The 24,145-nt window shown below is 37.8% G+C and overlaps 1 protein-coding gene across 7 annotated transcripts in view; it reads left to right on the forward strand.

The window, feature by feature from the left end:
* The window catches only part of CUL2 (cullin 2), a 49,619-nt gene that overhangs the window by 11,058 nt on the left and 14,416 nt on the right, over nt 1–24,145 (forward strand). For 2 of the 7 annotated variants that reach the window (XM_066314902.1, XM_066314910.1), the window contains exons 2-10: nt 3,058–3,196; nt 8,688–8,790; nt 10,587–10,681; nt 13,349–13,454; nt 16,353–16,435; nt 20,043–20,139; nt 20,231–20,341; nt 21,505–21,667; nt 22,976–23,100. In XM_066314902.1, coding sequence (XP_066170999.1) covers nt 3,078–3,196; nt 8,688–8,790; nt 10,587–10,681; nt 13,349–13,454; nt 16,353–16,435; nt 20,043–20,139; nt 20,231–20,341; nt 21,505–21,667; nt 22,976–23,100 — 1,002 coding nt within the window. In that variant the 5' untranslated portion in view covers nt 3,058–3,077. Of the gene's footprint in view, nt 1–16; nt 181–281; nt 390–810; nt 830–3,057; nt 3,197–8,687; nt 8,791–10,586; nt 10,682–13,348; nt 13,455–16,352; nt 16,436–20,042; nt 20,140–20,230; nt 20,342–21,504; nt 21,668–22,975; nt 23,101–24,145 lie in introns of those variants that run through there. The other 5 variants (XM_066314895.1, XM_066314887.1, XM_066314920.1 and 2 more) reach the window with 5 other exon arrangements.

Here is a 24,145-nt window from a genome sequence, read left to right on the forward strand (position 1 = left end):
CGCTGGGAATTGCGGCCTCCCGCGCTCGCCGTACAGTGCGAGCTGTACCAAACCCCGCTGCTCCGGCGGGGGTGGGTGCGACCGGAGAGTGACGGAGCGCCGGGACCCGTCGGCCCCGGGCCATTCTGCGGCCGGCGGGGAGAGTCCAGCGGGGAGAGCCCGAGGGCGGCGGCGCCGCGGGTGAGGCGGCGCCGCGGCGGCAGCGGCACCGAGCGGAGTCGCGGGGCCGCGAGCGGCCCCCGGCAGTGGCGGCGCCGGGGGAGGGGCGGGGCGCGAGCGGCTTTGGGTAATGGCAGCGCTGTGAGGACGGAGCGGGGCAGCGACCGCGGCCGAGGGCAGGAGCGAGGGAGGCCGGGCGGGGGTCGCTGACTCGGGCCCCGGGCCGCCAGGTAACGCCCGGCCCGGCCCGGCCTGGCCCGCCCGCCGCGCTGAGGGGAGGGAGCGCCGCGCTGAGGGGAGGTGGCGGTCCCGACCCCGCCGGGTGTGCGCGGGGGCGATCGGGCCCTGCCTCGGTCCGGCGCCGGCCCCGCCGCTGCCCCCGCTCCGGGCCCCCGTCCCCCAGCCGTGTCCGTGCGGCAGCGCCCGCCCGCCGCGTCCTGCCCCGGGTCCTGCCCTTGCCCCGCGGGGAGGGCGCGGTGCGGCCTCTCAGGCGGGGCCGCTCATTATCCTCCGGCTGCGCCCTCAGCCAGTTTCGCTTTTGTTTTGGTGGAGGGAGAAGGTGGGGAGCGGGGCACGGGGCGGGGGCGCGCAGCGCTGATCACCTGTTTGATGCGAGTGATCCTGCCTGTGCCTGCGCACCCACCGTGGGCTTGTAATGCTGCTTATCGAGGTGGTTAAATAGGTTGGAAATTTGGGGCGTTCTTTGATGCTGGACAGTATGCTATGTTTATTTGTGTGAACAAATATGTGCAGTATGACAGCGACGTGTTTTAAAAAGAATGAGGTGATGGAAGCGGCATCCTTTCATTGTCTTGCTGAGTAAATACGTTTCAATAACAGCTGTTTACCTTAGGGTTTATCAAACAGGTACAGCTTCCCACCCCCTGAATAGTCTAAACCCTAGGGTAGATATTCTGCCGTGTTATAGTTCTTACCGAGATCAATACAAGATATTTAATAATCAGAGTTGATGAGCTTGTACATTGCTGACACTGGAGCACAACATACCCCAAAAAGCCCAGTGTCTTACAGTAGAAGTTACACCGTATTTGTTAAAATGTCTTTAAAACACATTAAAATTCATGTTTCCATGAAAGTTGTAAGAGAATGCCAAATAACAGTTACCTTAAACTATTTAACTCCAGAATACTTGGATAACCACGTGGATGCTTTACATAGTATTAGATTTTAGTCATCCTGAACACGGTGTTCCTAATTAATGACATTGGGATGTACTTTTTGTTCACCCTTCCTTCTTCCCCTCAGTTTTGCTTGTCTTTGAAGGAGAGGCTCCTTGGGTGTACCACGTGTGTTTCCAAGACAGTGACCTCTAAAATAATACAAGTACAGCTTCATTAACACAAGCACTTACTATGAGTCTTAACATCTTTTGTGGACCATGATTATTTCTTCTTGGGGTCAGCTGGAAATGCTCTCGTGTTTTCCAGAAAAGGGATATTGGGACTTTTAAGAGATTATCACTTCCCTTCTCCCTTCCTGGAAGTGAGCCGTTGTCTGCCTGTGCTGACATTCATGTTTCTGTAAAACATAAATCAATGTGGTTTTTAGCTTGCTTTCTTTGATGGGTCTTTGTCACTTCTCACTGATTTTTTTGTTTTGTTTCGTTTTGTTTTGGGGGTTTTTTTTTGGTTTTTTGGGGGTTTTTTTGTGTAAGCTCGTGCCGACATATATGGATTGGATTAATAACCAAATATGACAACATTTACAGTAGTTGAGGGGCTTGGTTAATTAGTCAGGGGGCAGGTATGCATGCTAAAAGTTGCACGTGATTTTATTGTTTTTTTCTTAAATTGAGAAGTGATATATCCTGTAAGAGTTGGTAGTGCTTAAGGTAGTAAGCTGGTTGCTAAATAATTTTTAGCATGATGTTTGATTCTTTCCCTTACAGAGTTCTGCATTTTTTCCTTAAAGTCTGTCACTAGCTTTCTTTCCCTTCTGACCTTGAAAATTTAGAAAGACAAGAGTCACTTGTCCATCTCTTTGAAATGGAAGTAAAAGTATTCTTTCTGCTTTTTATTGTAGTCTTGCTATGTCGTGTTTCTGAGCAGGAACTGGACTTGCTTTGTACATGGAATGTCACACATCAGATTCTTTCTAGATCAGGTGCATAGGACAGAGACTAGTGGAAACAAGAGGCCTTCACAGTTGTCTCTTTTTTAAATCATCTTCCTTTTCCTCTGGTTTTATTTAGATAATTTCATGTTGAATTGGGTTTTTTTGCAATAAATCTCTTCCAGTATTTTGGATGGGAAATTAATAACACAGCTTCTGTATTTTCAAGCCAAGCCTTACTTGAAAGATCTCACTGTCCTATTGCATAATGCAGTAGGCTGCACGAGCTCTGCATATTGCCTTGTGTTTTCTTTTTCACATCCTGATCAAACCTTTTGGGTTTTTTGACTTTTCAAATGTAACACTGAAAATGTCTCATGAAAGCCTGAGGTGAACACAGGCTACAAAATAACAAGAGGCATTTCAAATGCTCTGGTAATAGTTTAGTTTTTTCTAACCCCAGGTTTTCTTAGATACAGTTGAGATTGTCTTGGAATAAAAGTGAACAAATCAACATTTACAGTAAAGTTGTTCTCTTCATGTGACACTGTTAAATAGTTTGGTGAGATAATGAACTTCACAAAGCAGGATGCTGTTAGATTAATTGGTGTTATGTTGTAGGATACTCATGCAACGTTTATGTTCCATTCCAAAGCACTAAAAGTGGGAGTTTGTGAGCTTCATTTTGGACGGGATGGGTGTTCTTTGTGTTGCTCTATCACAGTGGTGCAACAGTGTACAAAGTTGAAATTGAAAAATTCAAAGGAAGCGTATATTTTTTTAATGATTGTGCAATGTTGTCTGACATGTTTAATTTTTCTACAGATTAACACTAAAGCCCCACAATGTCCTTGAAACCACGAGTAGTTGACTTTGATGAAACATGGAACAAACTTCTAACAACGATTAAAGCTGTTGTTATGTTGGATTATGTTGAAAGAGCAACGTGGAATGATCGCTTCTCGTATCCTTTAAGTGAAAAATCTGATTTAATGTGTTTGTGTGATGTGTTTAGCACAGAGTAAACCTGTGTTACATAACAGCAATCTTGAGCAGCTTGTTGTTAGGCTGTACCTGTTATTAGGACTGTGAATAAGTTGGAAGGGATGGGAAATTCTGCGTATTTGGGAAGTATTCTATGTGAAAATCACTATAATTTTCACATAGAATAAAAAGTAAACTGGTCTCAGTTTTAGTCACTTTTGGTAGCTCTAATACTTAGCTTTTGTTAAAGCTATTCTTACAGGTATTGAGTGTCTCCTATTCTGACAATGAGGTTTTCTTGTATGTTTAAGTGTTTGTGTGTAGCAGGTGAAATACCCAAGACAGAGAGGGCACGTCTTTAAATTTGAGGTGTGGGGGATGATGAGGTTGTTCTGCCTAAAGATTTCTCCCTCCTTTGCATTTCTAACTGTACTGATAACTACCATACTAGACATTTCTACAGCAAAGATTTATTAAAAAGCCTTCTTCCTTTCCCTCTGCTGTTACTGCCTCATTACTCATGACAGTTAAGCTATGTTTGAAAATAACTACTCTTTCTGCATTCATATGGTTTTGCTGTTCAAGTCACAGCTGTACATACATTGTTGTAGTGGAAAGGTTTTTTGTTTTACATGTGAAATCGACCTGTAATATTTTACAAGACTTTAAGTTTCAGTTAACTTCTTTTAAAACAAGTGTAACATTTGTAACCAGTTATACTGTGCCCTGTGTCTATAGAGTCATTAGCCATTACATGGTGGTGAATAATTGGAGCATTTCAGGAGGCTTTGCACCTGTTCTGCAGGGATTGGACACAGTTTGGTTCAATTATGAGGGGGAAGAATAGTTCAGACTTACTTATTAATTTATTAATTCTTGTGAGTGAAAAGAGAAGCGCCTGAGAAGATCCTTATACATAAATTTTTACAACATAACTTATTCTTTGTGCAGGAGCTTGACTCTAAAGCCTCATCTCATTCTGAACATGTTAACCATTTCTCAGAATTGCTTTGCCACGTGCCTGTGTTTTGAGTGTGTGTATGTGTTCACACATACATGTACGTAGCTCATAGTTCTTCTGGAGGCTTTTTGTGGTGTAATAATCTTTAAGAGCTCTTTCATTTTAAAACTTTGAAATTCATTTCCTGGGGGTATGACTTACCACCTTGTACTGAAGTCAAGTTCAAGTGACTCTAGAATTTAAAAATTTTTTGAATTAATTATGTGGGTACTTACATGCCAAGAGGTTGTTCTGCTGTCATTCTTTCTAAGCAGGTTTTGAGACTTACATAATTCAGTATTTATCAAGTGGTTAAGGTCTGTAGCTTAAAACGTCAAACATTTAAACAAGGGCATCTAAAATAGATTTAAATATAAAATAATAATTGTTGCATGAGATATTGTATTGATTCCTCTTGTCACACTGTTTTGCTTACAACTTCTTATGTGGAGACTTTGCACAGAAGTCTGCTGTTGATCCTCTTTTGGGATTTAGTCCAGTTGATTGAACATCAGAAAAGGATTGCTTATGAATAGCAGACTTAGGAAGCAATCTTGGAATAATCATTTGGCATGTAATTCTTAAGACCTTACTCACTGTCATCTCTTAATTACATTCCTTGGAAAGTGGCACTATTAGTGCCTGATTTGGCACTGGCATGAGCCTTCTGGCTTATTGTCTGTGGCTGAATGGCCCAAGGAGTTTGTGTAACTTCCAGCTTGAATGTTGCTTGTTTAGTACTTTTGCTTCCTGCAACCAAACTGTTTTAACACAAGCTGCTCAATGAGTATTCAACAACTTGGTGGAACTGGTAGTTCTGTACAGCTGCAAATAAAACCTTTTTCCAGGTTTTATGTATAAAGAAGACTGAAGTATTAAGGATATTCAAAAACAAAATTGGTATTTAAAAGTACGTCATCTTATTCTTCGTTAACTGTTTAATCTCTATTAAATTCAGTTTAATTGGAGTAATGTTTCTAAGCTTCTACAGGGATTTTAAAGGAAATGTTCTATTAACTCTATTTTTCTTAGTGCTTAATTGGCACAATAGAAAGGTGGCAAATTATTCGAATTGTTTCAGTAAAACTCATACTGATTATTTCATTGATTATGGTATCAGATCTTTGTACTGTATAGTCGACACAGTGATGTGGAAAAAAATGATAAGATACAGCAATCAATCACATCTTCATCAGTGTATTCCAAGCTTTTTCTTGGGCTGTTTGAGGCCTCTGAGATCCAGTGAAGTGTGGAAGCTGACAGTATTTTGGGGATGAGAGGCTTGCACTTCACATACTCCGCTTCTAGAACTAGTTTTTGCCCCAGTTAGTTCTTAGTTCCCAAGAACTTGTTTGTCTTGAAAACAGTATTTCCTTTGTAACTTATGTAATTTTATTATTAAACATGGCTTATCTTTAAATAAACATTTTACCATTTTGAAATGCTAGAATGGCAATGAGCTGGGAACCACAATGGTGTAAGAGTAAAAATCTTCTGGAAAAGATCAATTGAAAGGCCGTATGTCACTGTATTTAAAATGTGAGTCATCCTTAGCCACCTTTGACCTTCAGATTTCCTTTTAAGACTCTCTGCGGAAAGAAATGTGTGTGAACTTGTTTCATTTTCTGGGAAATAGTGACAGTTTTGTCTATGTTTGAGGTGTTATTGTGAATACATTGTATCCCATTCAAGACTCTGCTGTTAACTGTTGGGTAGGCACAGGAGTGCTCTTTAAGTTAAGGCTTGGTTAGAGAGTGGTAGGTAGTTTGTGTGTACTTTGGTAACTGCCTTTTACCTACAACTTTTTTTGACAGGTAGAACATTAAGCTCTTCCTGTTGTTGTTTTGGGTTTTCCACCCAATAAGTTACAAATAAGGTGAACAGTACCCAGGGGCAGCTATACTTCAAACAGAATTATTTTAAAAGTATGCAGCATGGCCACCTGCTTTCTTTCCACCTTTTTTTCTCCAAGTTTGTTTTCCCTTCTCTGATGAACTGTTTTGCAAGGACTCTGTGATGGAACCGTGAAGTTAAACATGTGTCTTTAAAAACAACTGCCAAGAAGGAAGAGTAAATAAAGTTTGTATGGTCATGATTCTTCCTGAGTTCTGAAATCCTCTACAAATTTTAGTTCTGTTACAGAAGATTGATTAATAGACATTTTCCCAAAGCTGTACATTGGTTTCCTAGAGAAGTCTTAACTAGGTGCTTTTTTAACCCCGAAGACAATATTTGTGAGCTTTTACAGCCTTGGATATAGTATTTTCTGGTCAATGGTAATTTTTTTGTTGTTCCTTCTTAGTTTGGAAGTGCTTCAGTTTCCTATTGCTGGGTGATGCCCCTCAAATAGTAACTACCAAAGCACTTCAGTCACAGAAGGGTTTTGATGTTCCTTGTTCTCAGTACCGAGTGAAGGCCCCTAGGCAGCAGTTTGGCTTCAACTTCCTCTGGCCTTTCTCACCCTGCAAAACTGCATGCTGAACTGGAAGAACAGATGGCTTTCACCATTAAAGATAAATTATTGAACAGTAAAGGCTGATGTTCTGAGGGACAGCAGCACAGGGAAAATGTGCCTTAAATTTATGGAGTAAAATACCAGTGATGATTAGTGATTAATTTCACCTCAGAGATTTTTTTTTTAAGATAGTCACCATATTTTGAATATGGTACTTAAATTTGGATTCTGAACTTAAAATGGATAAAGAAGCAAGTACAAATTAAGCAAGAATGCACAGTTGTGCTACAGTCAGATATATTTCAGTCTCATGGTAGCTTTTCTTTTGTAGAATTCCAGAGAAACTTGATATCCAGCAAGTAGTATTTGGTTGATACAGGAGGGTGAGGTACCTATTCAAGTGCCTCTTAGTTTGTGTATTTGCTGATTCTAGACACAGTGGCAAATGCCAAGGAAGAATGCTAGATTCAGCTTTCTTCAGTTGTAAGAAAAATTGTTCTCTAGAATAAGGCAAGGCGTGTTTGGAAGATGCATGTTTTCATGAAAGGGTAGAGATGCCATTTTCATTCTTAAATAGGATTATTAAAACTAAGGAACTTTTTCACAGGATAAATTCAGAGATACTTGCTGCTTTCATCAAAAAAACTGCCTTTGCTATTTTTTTGTGCTGCTGTGGTGAAGACTGCCTCTTTCCTCTAAATTTGTGGTAAGCTCTTGTAGTAGAGATCTGTAGATTTTGGTGATTCAGGTAGTGTAGTTGTGGATCTAAAGAGAAAAAAGTCATGTCCCCTTTGCTTTTGAGTAAATTAACGAAGATTTCTAATTCTGAGTTTAATTTCTCGAAATATCTTTGCATGGTGAGGAGGCTTGTGGCTTGAATTATACTGAAGATGCATTTGACTACTCACCATCCTTAGACTGAGAAAATTCTGGGGGGAGGGGAAAGTGTAAAAACCAATTATTCTTTACAATCTCTTTAATAGAATATTTCATTCTTCACTATTGAAGGTTGTTTTGATATTATGTTGGTCATTACAGGCTGGTGTAGTGCAATGGTAACTACTGTTACAAAACAGTTAAATGTTGCCTATTTTGTTTCTTGGGGTTTCCATTTAATGCTTTTTGCTGTTCTGAGGAGAATTCTAATATAGATGATATAACTATATGAATGAAATAACTGTACTCAAAATTAGGTTCTGGTTGGTATCTCTGAGATTCCAGTTGCCAGATAAAGGGTTTTTTCTTAATTAGTTCTCCTGCATCAGAATCTTCTTTGTTTTGAGTAGTAATTCAATATAAAAAATGAAACATACGTTTGGACAAGCTGTGTGATGAGAGCTTGACACTGTTCTGTAGCTTAAGCAGATAACTTCAACTAACTGTCTTCTATCTCATTTTACACAGGCATGTGCTTTTTAGGGTAGGCTAGAGAAAAGCAGATCTTGTGTCTTCCCCTAATTAAAGTGATACAATAAATCATTGATTTCTACCGTAACTGGCTTTATAAAGTACCTAGGCTTAGTGGTTAAACATAATGTTGGCTTCACTGTGTGTTTGCTCTGCTGTGTACTTAACTAATCATGTTGTTGACCTAATTAGTGCTTCTTTCCATTATATGAGAAGAGTTCCAGTTCATGTTGGCTGCAAATACAGAAGGATGGTGCATCAAAGCTGTTTTTTCACCTTGAGATTATTGTATATTATACATGGCAAATAAAGGGTAGAAGCCACATCAGTATGGGGCTGTCAGAAGTTTCAAGGTCTTAGCTCTAACATTACCTCAGCATTCATTATTCAAAATTTAATATTGATGCTGTAAACTTGAGTTCTGCAGAAGCCAATATTTACACTAATTTCAGCAAATTATCCATTTTATCCTTTTTGCTTGAATGTAAAAAAAAAAAAAACCCAAACCCAGAACCTAAACTGCATGTGTGGAGAAGAAGGGGTTCTGTAAATCATAAACTTTGTTGATATGTTTTCACGCTTTAATACAAACCTTGACTTTGAGCCCAGAGACATTTATGCTTTGTGTGTGGCCTATCCCGAACCTCTTGGAGAGAGACTTTATACTGAGACTAAAATTTTTTTGGAGAATCATGTACGCCATTTGCACAAGGTAACCTGTCCAGTTACTGATATCTGTGTAGGTGTTCTCCATCCTTTTCTTTTCCCTTTTTATAGGTCTTTATGAGACTAAATCACAGATGACGGAGTTGCATATATGAAATATGTAATATGTCACACAATGTGCATAAATGTAGGCAGGTATTATAGACACCTGTCTATATGCAACACAAAAGAAATAGTTTTCTTTCTAAGCCATTAGTTGTGGTTTATGCAATATATTCATTGGCTTGAAAAGCAGGTTCTTTTGCATTAAATGCTTATAATCAAACAAGTTCGAGAAATAGCTTCATTTTGCAGATTTACTGTAATTTGTCATTAGCTTTCTGTTTCAAGAGAAAAGTGTCTACTCGAGTATACTCTGTTAAAAAATGAACAAAATCCTTCTGAAATATGTGGGAAACAACACAAATGCTTGGGAGGAGAGGAAGTATGGTAAATTATGACAACAGTATTTGTATGTCTGTGTAGCAGGAAGTTAACTTCTATTTCATCAGCTAAGACAGCAAATTTCATTAGAATCATGATAGGATAGATGAATGGTGTCCATCTATACCAGTAAAAAGTGAAGTAGATTTAAATAAGTTATATCAGTGCCTTTGGTGTGTTTATAGTGGGTAAAGCATTTGAAATTCTGCATAGTGCTGCTAAATGGCTTCATGCTTAGGTACCTGAGTATTTGACAAGATAGGCTGAGTGTCTTAATGTGCAGTTCCACTGGTTACAGAGAGGATAATTCTGGTGCTCTGATAGATTAAATCAGTTCACTAAACTAGCAGAGAACTCTGCCAAGTAAGTTCTTCCTCATTTATTTAGCAAGCTGAATGAGCTCACTTAGGATAATGGAGCAGGTGCTAGCGCAGTGGAAGCTGTGGGAAGTAGCGGAAGGCACACATCCAGGTTTTAAATTGGTTATCCACCACTTGTCTCTGAAATAACATTGGAAAATCTTTGCAAAGTGCATACAGCAGAGGAAAGCATTCTCAATTCTGTTTTGTCTCCCAGCTTTTCTCTTTTGTATTTTTTTACCCTTTTTTGCATGGGCTTTTTTGCTGCATGAGCCAGATTTTAAAATTACAAACTCCAGAGAGAATTAAAGCTGAATTCCTAGGATCTCACACCCCCCCCCCCCCCCAAATCATAATAAATAGTTTAAATTGTTGAACTTACTTCTCTGAAGTATGAATCTATTTTGAGAAGTTCAGTAGCTTTTTAGATGATGATTTGCTTAAATTTCAAAATATTTTGGCCTAGATTTGAAAAGCTTCAATGTCTTTTATGCTTATATGTATCTGTGCTTTGTTAACTTTTTTTTATTCTGTGATTCTTGGTGAGTATAAGGACTTGTCTATCCTATCTTATCAAATGCCTATCCAGTAAAGCATAATGGTTTTAAATGGTAGTAGTTGGTCAATTCTTCCGGTATGCAGTGCGTGTGGCTGTGTGAACATAAAACTGATCTGTGTCACTGAGGTAATTTTCTGTGAGTTATCCCAGTAGTCTGGTGTGAGGATATGAACCAGGCTTATTCATACAGGTACTTCTGAAAAGATCAATAGAAAATAATACAGTAGAGATTGCTGTTTTTAAATGCAAAATATAGCAAATCCAGGTGTTCTAGCTGGCTTACCAAAACTTGATAGTATTAAGATGTGTTGGCTTTTTGGTTGTTGCCACAATTCTGAATATGCAAATGCTATACCAAAATTATAATCTCATGGTAATTTTTTAAGTAAGTGTGCTATTTTCATACTAATTCTGATATGTGGGGTGTGTGTCCCTTCACAGAGAGTTCTGGAAGCTGAGGAACAAGTACTGGTTATGTATCACAGATATTGGGAAGAGTATAGCAAAGGGGCAGACTATATGGACTGTTTATACAGGTAAGCTTTGCAAAAGGGTTCTTAAACCTTTGAAATTATTGAAATTATCTGCTGATTAAGTTGAAGAGTGCTGATTAAAGAGCGCAATAGATGAATATGCCTCAGGTCAGTTTTGGAGAGAATATAGTTATGGTAGCATAACATGAGAGAAAAGGAATAACGCCTTAACAGGTAAGTATCCAAGATGGTTCCTAAAGTTTTTCCATTATTAATGCATTCTACTTGATGTTGCAGTGCCAAATGTGTTGGTGCTAATCAACCCTGCAGTGTATAAGCTCATAATCCTAGGAGTTCTTCTACAAGGATGACACTGTACTGCAGTATGCAGTTGAACCAGCATGGTTTGAGTCAAAGCTTTAAGATATTCTGCTTTTTATAAATCAGTTGGAGTTCTTTTCTTATTGCATGCCTGCTCTGGAAAAAGTACCAAATTTAGTTGACTCTCTTGTATCCCAGGTTCTAATTTGTGTAATTCTTCCAGCAGTGAAAACTGATTAATGTTTACATGTGGTAATCTAAAAGTTATTTTAAAATAGATTCCCTTAAAATTTAATTAGGCTTGCATCTCTGTTTCTAACCTGATAGGCAATATTTGAAACACTACTCAAATGTGAGACACTTTTAAGCAAAATTCATAAAATGCAAGGTGAATCATATAATTGGGAAATGAGCTAAATGTTTTCTTTCTTCAGTGTTGATTTTGGTTTTTTTTTTGTTGGGTTTTTTTTCACCCATCCTCCTTGGCACATTTTTCTAGGAAAACAAATCTGGATTCAGTTTGAAAAGTAAAATCCCATATGTGCTTGACTAAACCAAGGTGATAAAACTGATGGAATAAGGAAGGAGCACTGCAAGAAATTTCTTCAGTTGTTACTTTTGTTAGTTCTGATGGTATAAATAATAGATAAAAACAATGCTGGAGATTAGGCCTTACCAGTGTTTTGGTGCTGTAACTGGTTTCGTAGGTACTTTTAAAAAATCTGGTCTGTGTACTTCAATTTCAAGTGGTTGGGAGGGTTTTATTATCCAGCAAATTGAAATGAAATCATTTAAAGGGAAAAAAAGACAAAGAAAGAAAGAAGTATTACAATTGTTCATAATAAAATCCTGAAAACTAAACAAACATGGTGCAGCTTTTGCTTTGTTCCGTTTTGTCTTTAAAATATTTGTAATAATACCAGCATATCAAGGTATAGCAATTTTCAGTTTTACATGCTACTCTTAGTTCACTTTCGGTATATACTGATGGAAGAGAGGGGGTAAGCGAGGGCAGTGTAGGGCTTTCCTTTTTATCAAGTTTAATGAGAAAAAGCAGATTGGCAGCTGTTTGCTTTGTTCCCATGGGGGAAGATGGGAAAATCCCACCAAGGAGCCACTTAAGGCTGGTGTTCCTGATGTCATCACAGGTTCTATATGACATGGGGGGCCTGTAGCCTTCTAGAGAGACCTGCATTTACAGTTCATGGTTGGTGTTGATGGCAGCACAGGGTTACAGCACTGCATAAGAGTCTGAAAGTAGCTCAGGCCACTGTAGTCCAGTTTGTCATCACTGCACTATAACAAGTCTTTCCTTCTTTGGACTCTTTGGTGTCCTAAATTCTTTCAAGTTCACAGGGTTTCACAGTGTGTTCCTCCTTTGCTCCTTTGCGTGGCTTTTGCCTTCATGTCGAGAGTGTTCAGACATCCCTGGTCTGGTGCAGCCTCTGAAGCTTGGATCTCTTAAAATGCCTCAGTAATCTGGCTCTTTTCAGTGTCTGAAACAGAGCATCTCAAAACTTCTGGTTAGATCAGAAATTTAAAAAGCCGTCTCAGTTACCTCATTTAAGAATTTCTAATATAAGAAATATTATAAATGTAGTTGTGAAGTATATGAGAATTTTTTTCCCAGTTACCTGGGGAAGAAAAGAATGGTTCAGTTTAAAAATGTTACAATATTTGTTGTATGGGAATACTGAGAGTCAAGAGGAATGATCTTGCACAGAATCCATTTTGTGTTCTTTATAAAAACTATGCATACAGTAGTAAATACTGAAGTTAAAAATAGCATTTATAGCATTTCTTCTTTATAACTGCTACTTGAAATCATTTCTGAAAATTCTGTTCTTTAAAATTTGTGATCTGGATGTTAGCTGGTCACCATGACCTGAGTAAGGGATCATAGCTGACAAAAATTTGCCCCGTTAAAATAGCAGTACTTCTGTGTTTCAGTCTGAGAGAAACACAAAAGAATAAACAGTACAGGTAGAAGAAAATACTTCTAACTTAAAAATATCTAATAGTAAGAGTGTTTTTCTATCATTAGAATAAACTACTATCACTCTAATACTAATCTGTGAGTTTAGGAGTAATTTTGCACATATATGGATGAGTAACTCAGTGGTGCATGTTGAAAGGTTAGATTCTTACACAAATATGTTGGTCAGCAAGAAAATGCTGACCGTGATATTTCAGATTCGTTTTTGATCTCTCGGTTACCAACACTACTGTTTTATTGTGATATAAATTCTTTCAGTGTCATTTGTATTGTAACACTTTTCTACAAATAGCATTGGCATTGGTTAAAGGAAGTTATATTTTGTGATGTGGAAGGCATTCCACATTTCTGAACTTAATTTAAACAGCCTTTTCTATTTGTCTGTTTTGATTAGAATATCTTTATTTCTATAGGTACCTCAACACACAGTTTATTAAGAAGAACAAATTGACTGAAGCTGATCTTCAGTATGGTTATGGAGGGGTAGATATGAATGAACCTTTGATGGAAATTGGAGAGGTAGGTATCTGTGAAAGTGGAGTTGTATATAAACAGTATTCAGAATGCTATGAGTTCAGCTTTGTCCTTTGAAATTTTTGCTTTTTTATGTCACAGAAATATTTTAGACGTGAGCACTGTTCCTTTTGTTAAATGAGATTACAGTTTTCGTGTAGAAAAATAAGAGTGACCTGGCAGGAAAAAAAACCAGCTACAAAAACTGTTGGAAATCTTGGGTTTTAAATGTGGTAGTAGAACCACTTTGCAAACAAACTTCAGATTCTTAAGTGATACTGCCATCTAGAAAACATGCTGAAGGAGCAGTATACTTTTGTTTCCAGAAGCTCTTGAAACATTGGTTTTTAGGCTTCTATTTCTCGATGTGACAAGGTATAAAAGCTTTTCTTGAGAATCTCAAGGTAGTAAAGTTAATATCTGTTCTCCACTGGTGTAGGATTAGGTTTATGGCAGTTGCTCCTTTGTCCTAAAAAGTAATGGAGACTTGAGTCCTACATTCGTGTATTAAATTGCAGCACTATTTTTGTGAATTAATTGCTCCATTTCTTGACCTACAGGGGCCTTGGCAAGTTTATCAAGTCTGTTTTGAAAGCATTTTCTTTTTCATTATGGTTCCTGTAGGATTCTGTCTTTTATTCTTTGGACTGTACAAGGGCCCTGGCAGAAGTCAAATTATTTGTTGTTCATCACTCTAGAATGGAAGAAATTACTGTTTATTCCAATTTAGGTGATTGAAATGATCTGGCCTTTATCTACCCAAGGGCAAACGTGTTTATTTTATATATAGTTCCCTTCATTCTCAGCATGAAGTCACATAAATAATGCCCAGTATTTTTAGAAGCAGAACTGCACTCTCTGAAGTGTCTGTCTCAACATCACTCTTGTGTGGTAATAAAACTCTGGGAGCTTTTCAGTAATCTTATACAAGTCCATTCTTGCTCAGTTTTTCAGAGGTGTGTAACAGTAGCTCTGTACATGAGGGAAGAGATGTGTATGTGTGAGGTGTGCACGCACAGCTTCAAACAGGTCTTCATCCCCACAAGTGTTCCAGATACTGAGTAACTGTACTAGGAAACATACAGGATAAGTTAATGAAAATAGTCTGCCAGTGCTTGCAAGACATTACTTTTTTCCCCTCTGGATATTACAAATGCATGGTGAAAGGGACTGCTTTTCTGAGTTGAGCTCCTATTACTGATTCCAAACTCTTGAGTTTTCAATGGCTCGGTGGGAACCCTGAGCTAGAAGATACTTCAGATGTGCCTTCTTGGGTTTTTTCCCCCCAGAAATAGATTCTGGAAAATGGAGAAAGCTGCCACATTCAATATTGCCAGTCTAGTTGGAGAAGTAAGATCAGTCCCTGTCCTCAAGGGTGAGGATACCATTGAACTTATACATCAGGTTGCTGGATTGATCTGTGTCTAGTTTATTGTTTATTTGACAAGAAAATTCCAATGGGCAACTTGACTTTGCTTCCCCCTGGTAGCTCATATGTGAGAAGGACCATGCTAGAACTCACATTGCAGAATAGACTTACCTCAGGTTCTCTTCACCTCATAGTCACAAAATGTATCAGTTTGTTTCCTTTTTTCCTTCCTCCCTGTCTTCTCTCTCTCCAGAGCTGGCTTCTTTCAGCTGGCTTCTTTCATTCTGTACTGGATTAGTTCCTGCTGTCTTACAGAAACTTAACTGTTCTCCAGCTACTCTCTGCAAGGAGAGACAGTGGAAAATCACTCCTTGGACAACTTTGGTTTCAAAACATGATGTGTCTTTGGATTTATAAGCAAACTTTTGCCTCTCCTTTAGCCTGCTTATGATGCAGTTGTGTCAGGTTTACTTTCTTAACCTTGTGTTGCAGCATGGGTGCTGAATAGCTGTGACAGCTAGAGCAGTTTCATTTGTCTGCTCTTTAAAAAGGAGATTTATTTTGCAGAGTGGGTCAGATTGGCAGCTGATAGCTATGTGCCTGCTTTCAGCTGAGACACACCTGACTGATAGTTTAATTTTTAAATCTAATGACCTATTAGTTGTGTCAAAGCTTTCTTAAAAGCAATACTCCCTCTCCTTACTGAACCTTGCAGTTTCATTTTTTCCCAGTTTTTTACTTTCTGGCATATGTTTTCAGAGGTCTCCTATTTGCAGTTATTCTCTGTATATAAAGGATCACGTTATCCCTTTTGGGCTTTAAATCTGACTTTTATTCAACTGTAAAAGCTCATTTGAACTATTGTAATTGTGTATTTTAAAATGGTGTATCCTGGGAGCAACTGCTTCACCCATAAGAACTTGAATTATTTGAGTCCACTTGACTGGTTTCTCCAATGATATATTAGAAATAGAGTAGCCTATTCCTAATGTAAATTGAATTTCATTTGAAGCCAAATGTTAGCTTGCCAGTGACTTTGCTTAGGATGTAAGCATCTTAGTTTGGAGACATTCTTTGTGTGTTGGATGAAAGGATTCGGTATCTTTGACTGTGACCTCTGACAAATTGGCCAAGAGAAGTTCCCTTTTGTCAGCTGAGGGTTATTTTACAATCATTGTTAGAAATACTGGTGTTTATACACATTCAGAGACTTTGGGTGGAAAGTTATTACTTACCTATTACTGTGCTGATATTTATGTGTAGTCTCAAAATCTGCCCTTATAACCAACTTGCTTAGGGTCCTTATATGTGTTTGAGAATACTTGATGGAGTGGATGAAGGAATGAATCAGTTCTATTAGATGTTTAGGAAGAATGCAGGCTGGGAAACCAGCATTCACATACTGCCTGACTAGAAAAAGAAGAGGTTATGTAACAACTGAATTTTAAAAATCCTGAATGGAGAGTTTTGTCATCTTTGATACTGTTCTGAGTTTGATGTTTTTGTTGATGTAAACTTGTGTTGTGTCCTGACAGCTAGCTCTTGATATGTGGAGAAAATTAATGATTGAGCCACTGCAGGCCATCCTTATTCGGATGCTCCTCCGAGAAATAAAAAAGTGAGTGCTAGATTGTTTCTTACTTTAATATAATGTGGGGGTATTGTACTTTTTCCTTTAAGTTTGAAACTCTGTGGACTTTGACAGAATTCTTTTGTGTTTGTTTTTTTAAGGTAACTTCTTATCTGATGATTATGGTCTATCAGCTTTCCTCATTGTAGCTATGTGTTTCTGGCTTTCATGTGTAGAAAGAGGCCCTGTAAGCCCAGAGCAGTGATCTTTCTGTTTCAGCAACCTTTCTTATTAATGGAATAGGAGAGGAGTTAGAAAAATTGTCCAGGTCCCATAGGATGCCTTTTGCATTTTTCTCCACCTGATGCTGACTCCCTTTAGCCTCTGTGCTGTCAGTAAAGTTAAGGACCAGGCCTTGGGCAAAGATTTGCCAAAGCCAGAGAAGTTGTGTTGCTTTGCATGGAACCCAGAACAATTCTTGCTTATCTGCCAGGAAGAAAAGGCTTCTGGGTTTTTCAGCTCAGTTCCTTCACTTCATATTTTTGGTGTTTGACTTGAATGAAATGAGGATAATTATTTTTTGCAGTTTGAGGGAAAGTTATTATTGTATTTCTGATTTTTTTTTTTTTTTACTTCTAAATGAAGACAAAGACCTTGGGACTTCTAAAACTTTGATTTAAAATTTTTATTTAACTTCTAAAGGATCTTTTAATTTATGAATAAACAGAAATTTTGATACCTACTACAGATCTTGTGTGTAGTTGTAAGTTTCATCAGTTTCTGCATTCCTACTACTCTTTAGGATAACTCTGGAGTAGCCTGATGACTGGGGTTTTTTTAAAGTGATTATTCAGGTGACCGGACTGATGTAGGTAAACTGAGAGAGAGAGGTAATTTGGCAGATTGAGGTTCCTTGAACATGCACTTAGTCAGAAAAAAATTTGTAAGGCGTTGAAAACCTAAATTAAATAGTTTATTTGTATTTTTCTTTCCTGAATTAAATATTTGACAACAAAGTAACAGTTTCTAACTAACTGAACTTATTCCTGTCTAAGCTGATAGATTATCTGTACCATTTGTTTGAAATCAAAGCTATTGGAAATTAACTTTTTAGAAAGTGTTTTGAACAGGTTCATCTAGTTCACAATGAATTCTGTAGGTAATTTGCCTTGAAAGATCCTTGGTCTGACACAGCGGAGCACTTTCTTGAATGAAGGAATCTTGTAATGAACCTCATATTTAATTATTGTACTTGAAATTTTAAAAATGTTCTTCCTTGGGGCTGTAGTCAATATGTGTTGTACAATATGTGTTGAACATCCACTGTTAGCTTGAGCCTGAAGACAGGAACAAGATGCAGTTAATACAAACCAGCACAACTTTCTTGTGCATGTGTTTTGTAGCTTTCTCCATTTCTTTTGTAAAAAAATAGCTTGTCACCACCTGAATTATGGAACTTGTATTTCTAGCACTTCATCTTTTTATCCAGATTCCTTTCCAAACATCATCACACCCTTATACCCAAGATATCCTGTGACATCCCTGCTTCAGCCTGTGTTGTAGCTGCTCTGTAGCTTTATGAATCTGCATTGCTTGCTCACTGCTGCCGAGAAGGAAAATAAACATTTCATAGACTTCTGCCTTTGCAGGGTTCCATTTTAGTGTGGTAGTTGTTCTTACTACTACAACTTTTATGGAAGTCATCCTTAAAACTTCTGTCAAACTTTGTTGATATTTGCACTGCACATTCCTGGGAGCAAAGGGCCATTGGAGTGAATAAAAACCTGAAGTGGCTGCCAGAGCAGGCAAGGCCTGTTCTGTGTTGGGTTTGTTTTCATTTATTACAGTTGTACCATCTGACCTCTGCTTCAAAGGCTTGTTTCCTTCCTTCCAGTGCTTCTGTAGGGCATGTCTTCTGTACTTATACAGCTTTTTCCTAATGTACACTGTCCTTTGTGTCCCCTGGGTCTGGCCATTGCTGTCCCCTCCCCTCCCACATGTGTCTGGTTTCAAGTGGCCTGTGAACTGAGCAGAGGGAAGCTGGGACTTGCGCTGTTCCTTCAGTAATGCTGTTTGTGTTTGTGTACCTGGTCCAGGGTCCTTTCCAGATCCAGAGCCCTGCGTGTAATATGTCTGTCTCTTGCCAGAGCCCTCCTTTGTAATATGCTCAGCTTTTAGTTCTGTGGCTCCCTATGCTCCATGGCCTAGGCCTGTGTTCACAGCCTGTGTGCATCCTGCAGCTCTCCATGCTCCTGGGACCTCTGCAGTGGAGTTGCAGATGTTTCACTTTTCCCTTCTATGATTCTGTGCTGCTGCCTCTGCCATCAGACCCTGCAGAGAGATGGTGGAAAGGATTCAGGGTGTCTTTACATGTACACAAACACAGCTTTATTCCATTGGTTCACCTCCCACAACCAGAGGAAATCTTCCTGTTCCCTGGGTGAAAAAAAATCAAACCATCCGTGATGGAACCCATCAGTTCAGTTCATTTGTAATGGGTAATAAAGCTGCATAAACCATACAGTGACTGTTCATAGTCTGTTAAGAGAGCTAATTCTTTACACCCATCATAAGCTTAAGTTTTCAGATCTGAGAAAACAGTAGTACTTGAAAGCAATATCCATAATTAACAGTCTTGTAAATACATGAAGATGGTGTGGTATGCATAATACAATGACTGCTGGTGTGGCTGTCCTGGTAAACCTCTACAGCTCATGGATATCCTCTGGAGTTTTTCCTGATTGCAAGCCAAAATAAATGACATTAACAAAATTACTCCTCTTCCATTTCACCCCAGCCTAGATGGGTATATGGTAATGTTTGTCTTTGATGCTTAATCATAACTATACTTTTGTCAATCATATTTTCGTCCTATTTAACAACTTAGAATTTTTTTTTTTTTTACTTAGCTGTAAAGTACCTATGAAAAGTGATCCTTTTTTAGAGCTTTTCATGTCTTAAGAGGAAGTCTCTGCTGTGGGTTTGTTATGTCCAGTCTTTGCAAATGACTGAACACTATTGTTTTTAGCATGCAAAATGTTCGTTTTAATTACTTCTATTTTCCCCTGAATGGAACTAAAGACAACATTTTCTTCACTTCAACTCCTTCATTTGAAGCTAAGAACTTGAAGATGTAAGGTTTTCCTTTTCTGATGTATGATTCAATATTGTGACTGTAGGCCAGGGATGTTATTTTTTCCACTTGAAGTCTAAATGTTGAATAGTATATATTCAGAAAAGAAACAACATGCTTCTTGTTGTGATGCTGGTGAAAAGGATGGATTTTTTGAAAGGGGCAAGAGTGTGAAGGTAGTCTGTATAATAAAGGCTCCAAATACAAGATGAAAATTACTGTAGCTTTTAAACTACTTGCTTAGACTATGCAATTTGGAATACTTACATCCTTAGCAAATACTTGGAAATTTCATGACCTTTAAATGCTCCTGAACAGTTGATGAGTAACTGTCTCAACAATTTAAATGTATATGAGAGAAAGAAGTGCATTTTTTATTTTAAGATTAATCTTTTTCAATTTTGCCAATTTGAGCAGAGTAATTTACTGGAAAATGTTTTCATCCAATTTTATTTCATTTGGCTATAGATGAGTTACATCAGATACCTGCATTCTCATAAATGTTTGCTTTGTCTATTTCAGTGATCGCTGTGGAGAAGACCCAAACCAGAAAGTAATCCATGGGGTTATTAACTCCTTTGTTCATGTTGAACAGTATAAGAAAAAATTCCCCCTAAAGGTAGATACACAGTTCTGATTATGTATTTTTAATTTGGAATGTCTGTCTGGTATGTACATTATTTGTCCTTTAAAAAAATTCTCTCTTCTAGTTTTATCAGGAAATTTTTGAGTGTCCTTTTCTGAATGAAACAGGGGAGTATTATAAACAAGAAGCTTCAAACTTATTGCAAGAGTCAAATTGCTCACAGTACATGGAGAAGGTAAGAGATTTTTCAATACATTTGCAATAAATAAAATAATTTTATTGATGATCCATGTCTTCTACAGGTCTCATAGTTGTTCTTTATGTTATGCTTTCATGCAATTGAAATGCTCCTTTTTAGTGACATGGTTAATTTGAACATAAACTTGGATAGACAGTCGGTATCAAAATATTTCATAATAAATGATGAGTCAATGGCATGAAAAGTGAAAAAAAAGACAAAAAATGAAACGTATTGGGTTGATCAGTATTACTTTTTACTTCCTTATTTTCTTTCAGTTTGGAGTAGGGTAAACATTGTTACAAAACATTATTAAAAATTACATATTCTGAGGTGGATTGTCTTTCATTTTGCTTTGTGGTGTATGAAGTTATGTTGTGGTTAAATTTCTCTAAACTTGTTAGAGAAAACAAAGATTAATACAACTCTGAGTCAGTTCTTGTTTCTATACTGTGCACCTACCAAGATAGAAGAGTTGAGAAGAGGGCTGTGAAATTGCTTTTAAGCTAATGGTTACACACCCATTGGTGAAATGGTGAAATTCAGGGACAGAGTAAGACTTCAACTAAACCCAAAGCAGTTTTGTCTATCACTAGCACTCTGCAGCTGCACTACTCTCCCTAGACTCCCTTGATATTCACAGGGTGTAAGTGCTTTTATTCAGTATTTATATGAATTATCTTATGATAAAAACTATTTCCTGCATTGAGTTATAAAAAGAGCTTTTATTAATAGCTCAGATGTACTCCTATAACTATTTAGCAGATGTTTATGTACAAACAGGTGGACTTGGAATAGTAAAGTGATTCTTAGAGTTCTCTTTTTATTAGGTGTTGTGAAGAACTTTCTCAGAAGGAATAAGAAGTATGGTAAGAGAAATCAGGCTGGTCACAAGGTTAAAGGGAACAAGAAATTCCAAGATGAAAACTATGGAGTGCTGGTAGACATCTAGTAGTGACCAAGCCTAGTTAGACTAGATTATATTCATTCAGTAATATTCAGAAGAATAAATTTAATTTTTCAGCATCCTGCACAAGTTCTTTTGTAACTTTATTGCTTCTTTTTTGTTTCCCATTCTATATGCATACACTCTTGTATATTCTGGCACTATATTGGTTGTCAGTATTTCTTCAGCTCATAGTTTAAACTCCTGTCTGCAGGTTTTAGGTAGATTAAAAGATGAAGAAATGCGATGTCGGAAGTACTTGAATCCCAGCTCATATGGCAAAGTGACTCATGAATGCCAACAGAGGATGGTAGCTGATCACTTGCAGTTTCTACATGCAGAGTGTCACAATATTATCAGACAAGAGAAAAGAAATGGTAAGTCTCACTGATCACAAAAAGACTGAAATGATTTTTTGTTTATTCACTTAGCATTGCAATTTCCTATCTTTTTTCAATGACCTTCTTTGCACATAAGCATTTTCAACTAATGTTACTTGTCTAGAAATCCCCATTAAACCGTAAATGACATTTTTCTTTTAGCATGAAGCTAATTTTTATTCTTCCAAGTATTTAGTCAGAACCTTCTATTTACTGTTAACAACCCTTCTTTCAGCTAAAGGTCTTTCTTTCTCCTTGTCTTAGTCATCTTAAAAACACACTGAAGTCCTGTGTCCTGTAGAATTGCTCATATTTTATGTTATTTTTTTCATTTGTAAACCAGTGGCTCTGTCTTAACAGATTTCTTCATCATCACTTAACAGGTCAGGCTTATAAAATATTTTGGCTTCTTTTCATAGCCACTTTTTATTGTCCTGAATCTTTTGTGACCTCTCATCCCAAATCCTTTTTACAGAAAGAGACGCTCTGGTAGTTACATTCCCTGCCTGACTAGAAAAACCATGCTTCCTGATGACTACTTGCCTCTTACCTTTGAAAGAATGCTTATTCTTGCATGGATGATATCTCTTATGTGAAATAAATTATTTTTCACAGTCAAACTCAAATTGTATCTAATAATGGTGTGTTCAGTTTCCAGGGAATTTTTTGAGTTTTATCAGAATATGGATCTGTTTTGTTTGGGTTTTTTTTGGGGGGGTGCAGGGAGGCAAAGTATAATAAAAATGGCAGTTGCTTGTTTAGAGCTTTTCTCACCTGAGAAAAATTTCAAGCTACCACTGGAGACAAATAAAAAGAGGTATCTAAACTGATTTTAGACAGCTGCTGCCAGGGGAGATGTAGGGAGGCCTAAAAGGTTTAAAATAAACTGGCACACTGTTTCTCCACATTAGCCCGCCTCTCTTCTTAAAATCTCTTCTAAAGAAGCTGTATTGGAAGAGTGAGGTACTCACAATGGTTCAGTAAAGACTGCTAATAGGCCTACACTTTGCTTTTTTCTTTTGGTTTTTTGTTTTTGTTTTTGTTTTTGAAATTGAAAGACAATTTCAAAGTGTGAAATACTCATTCTATTATATAAATTATGCACTTTGAAACGTTTTTAATGTGTGACCTGAGAATGTACCTAGGGAGTTATGCTGCAGATCCAGTGTGTGTTAATTTTCTTTTTTCGAAACAGCTGGGCTTGTTTCAGTCTTTAAAAAGTTGCATGTGAAATTATGATACTATATTAAGTGTTAATTTTTAGCGTTTCTAAGTGTACCCTATAAACATGTATCTCTGTTACAGACATGGCAAATATGTATACTCTACTTCGTGCTGTGTCAAGTGGTTTACCTCATATGATTCAGGAACTACAAAACCATATCCATGATGAGGGCCTTAGAGCAACCAGCAATCTTTCTCAGGAAAATGTGAGTTTCCTCAGGCAGCTGAAATGACTATTTGATTAAAATTCTTAAAAATTTCTTTTTAATTTTGCCTGCATAAAATTGGTTTGGAGTGTGATGGATAAGTTGTAACTTGTCATCAGCACGGTTAGCTCTGCTGGTTTATCTATCGTGAGAGCTGATTGTTGTAATTGTTGTGATCTAACCAGAAACAACTGCAGCTAGATATTTCTCATTGTTGTTTGCTTAACACTGCCAGGGCAAGTAGGACTTTTTGTTCCATGTATGCATTTTTTCCCCGAATTTCTCTTAAGTCAGTGACATTTGCTTTTCTCGTATATTAGAAGCCAGTGATCCCATTTTGTAAAGACTGTCCTGATTTCAATCTGGTGGTTTTCATAATAGCTTTGTAGTAATTTTGCTTTGTATTGTCATGTAGTTTCTGAAAATATTATTACTTTATTTATTTTACTGAAGTGGGTTAAACTTTTTTTCCATTCATGTCCATTTAAATTACTCCATTCCATTTTTGTTTTTCCAGCATTGCTCTTCAGGGGCTTTCATTTGACATTGTATTCCTCCATGTCTAGATCTGTGCTCACTTTAGGATAGTGACTTTAGCTGTCCATTGTTTCTGTCTATAATAACACATAAACACAAGCTGTTGTACATTCACTCTGTTACAGACTGCACAGGAATGCTTATTAGTCTGTGACTCCCATGTGCATACTGAAAAGGGTCTGAAGTCTGTAGTAGTAGTTTGCTTTCAAATTATGTTTAGGTTTATTGAACTCACTCTTTCAAACTGATAGTGTCTACACAGGGAAATAAATACAGACCCATGAGGGTGGTGACAATTCACAACCTTATGTAGACAATTTCAAAGTGTGAAATACTCATTCTATTATATAAATTACGCACTTTGAAACGTTTTTAATGTGTGACCTGAGAATGTACCTAGGGAGTTATGCTGCAGAGCCAGTGCCTTGCACACTGTTACACTTGTGCCTGCCAGCTTGTCTGTGTAGGGACTCTTCCAGCTCATGTCAGACATTTCTATGCAGAATGT

Source organism: Sylvia atricapilla, chromosome 1 (assembly GCF_009819655.1).
Source record: "Sylvia atricapilla isolate bSylAtr1 chromosome 1, bSylAtr1.pri, whole genome shotgun sequence".
NCBI classification, from domain to species: domain Eukaryota; kingdom Metazoa; phylum Chordata; class Aves; order Passeriformes; family Sylviidae; genus Sylvia; species Sylvia atricapilla.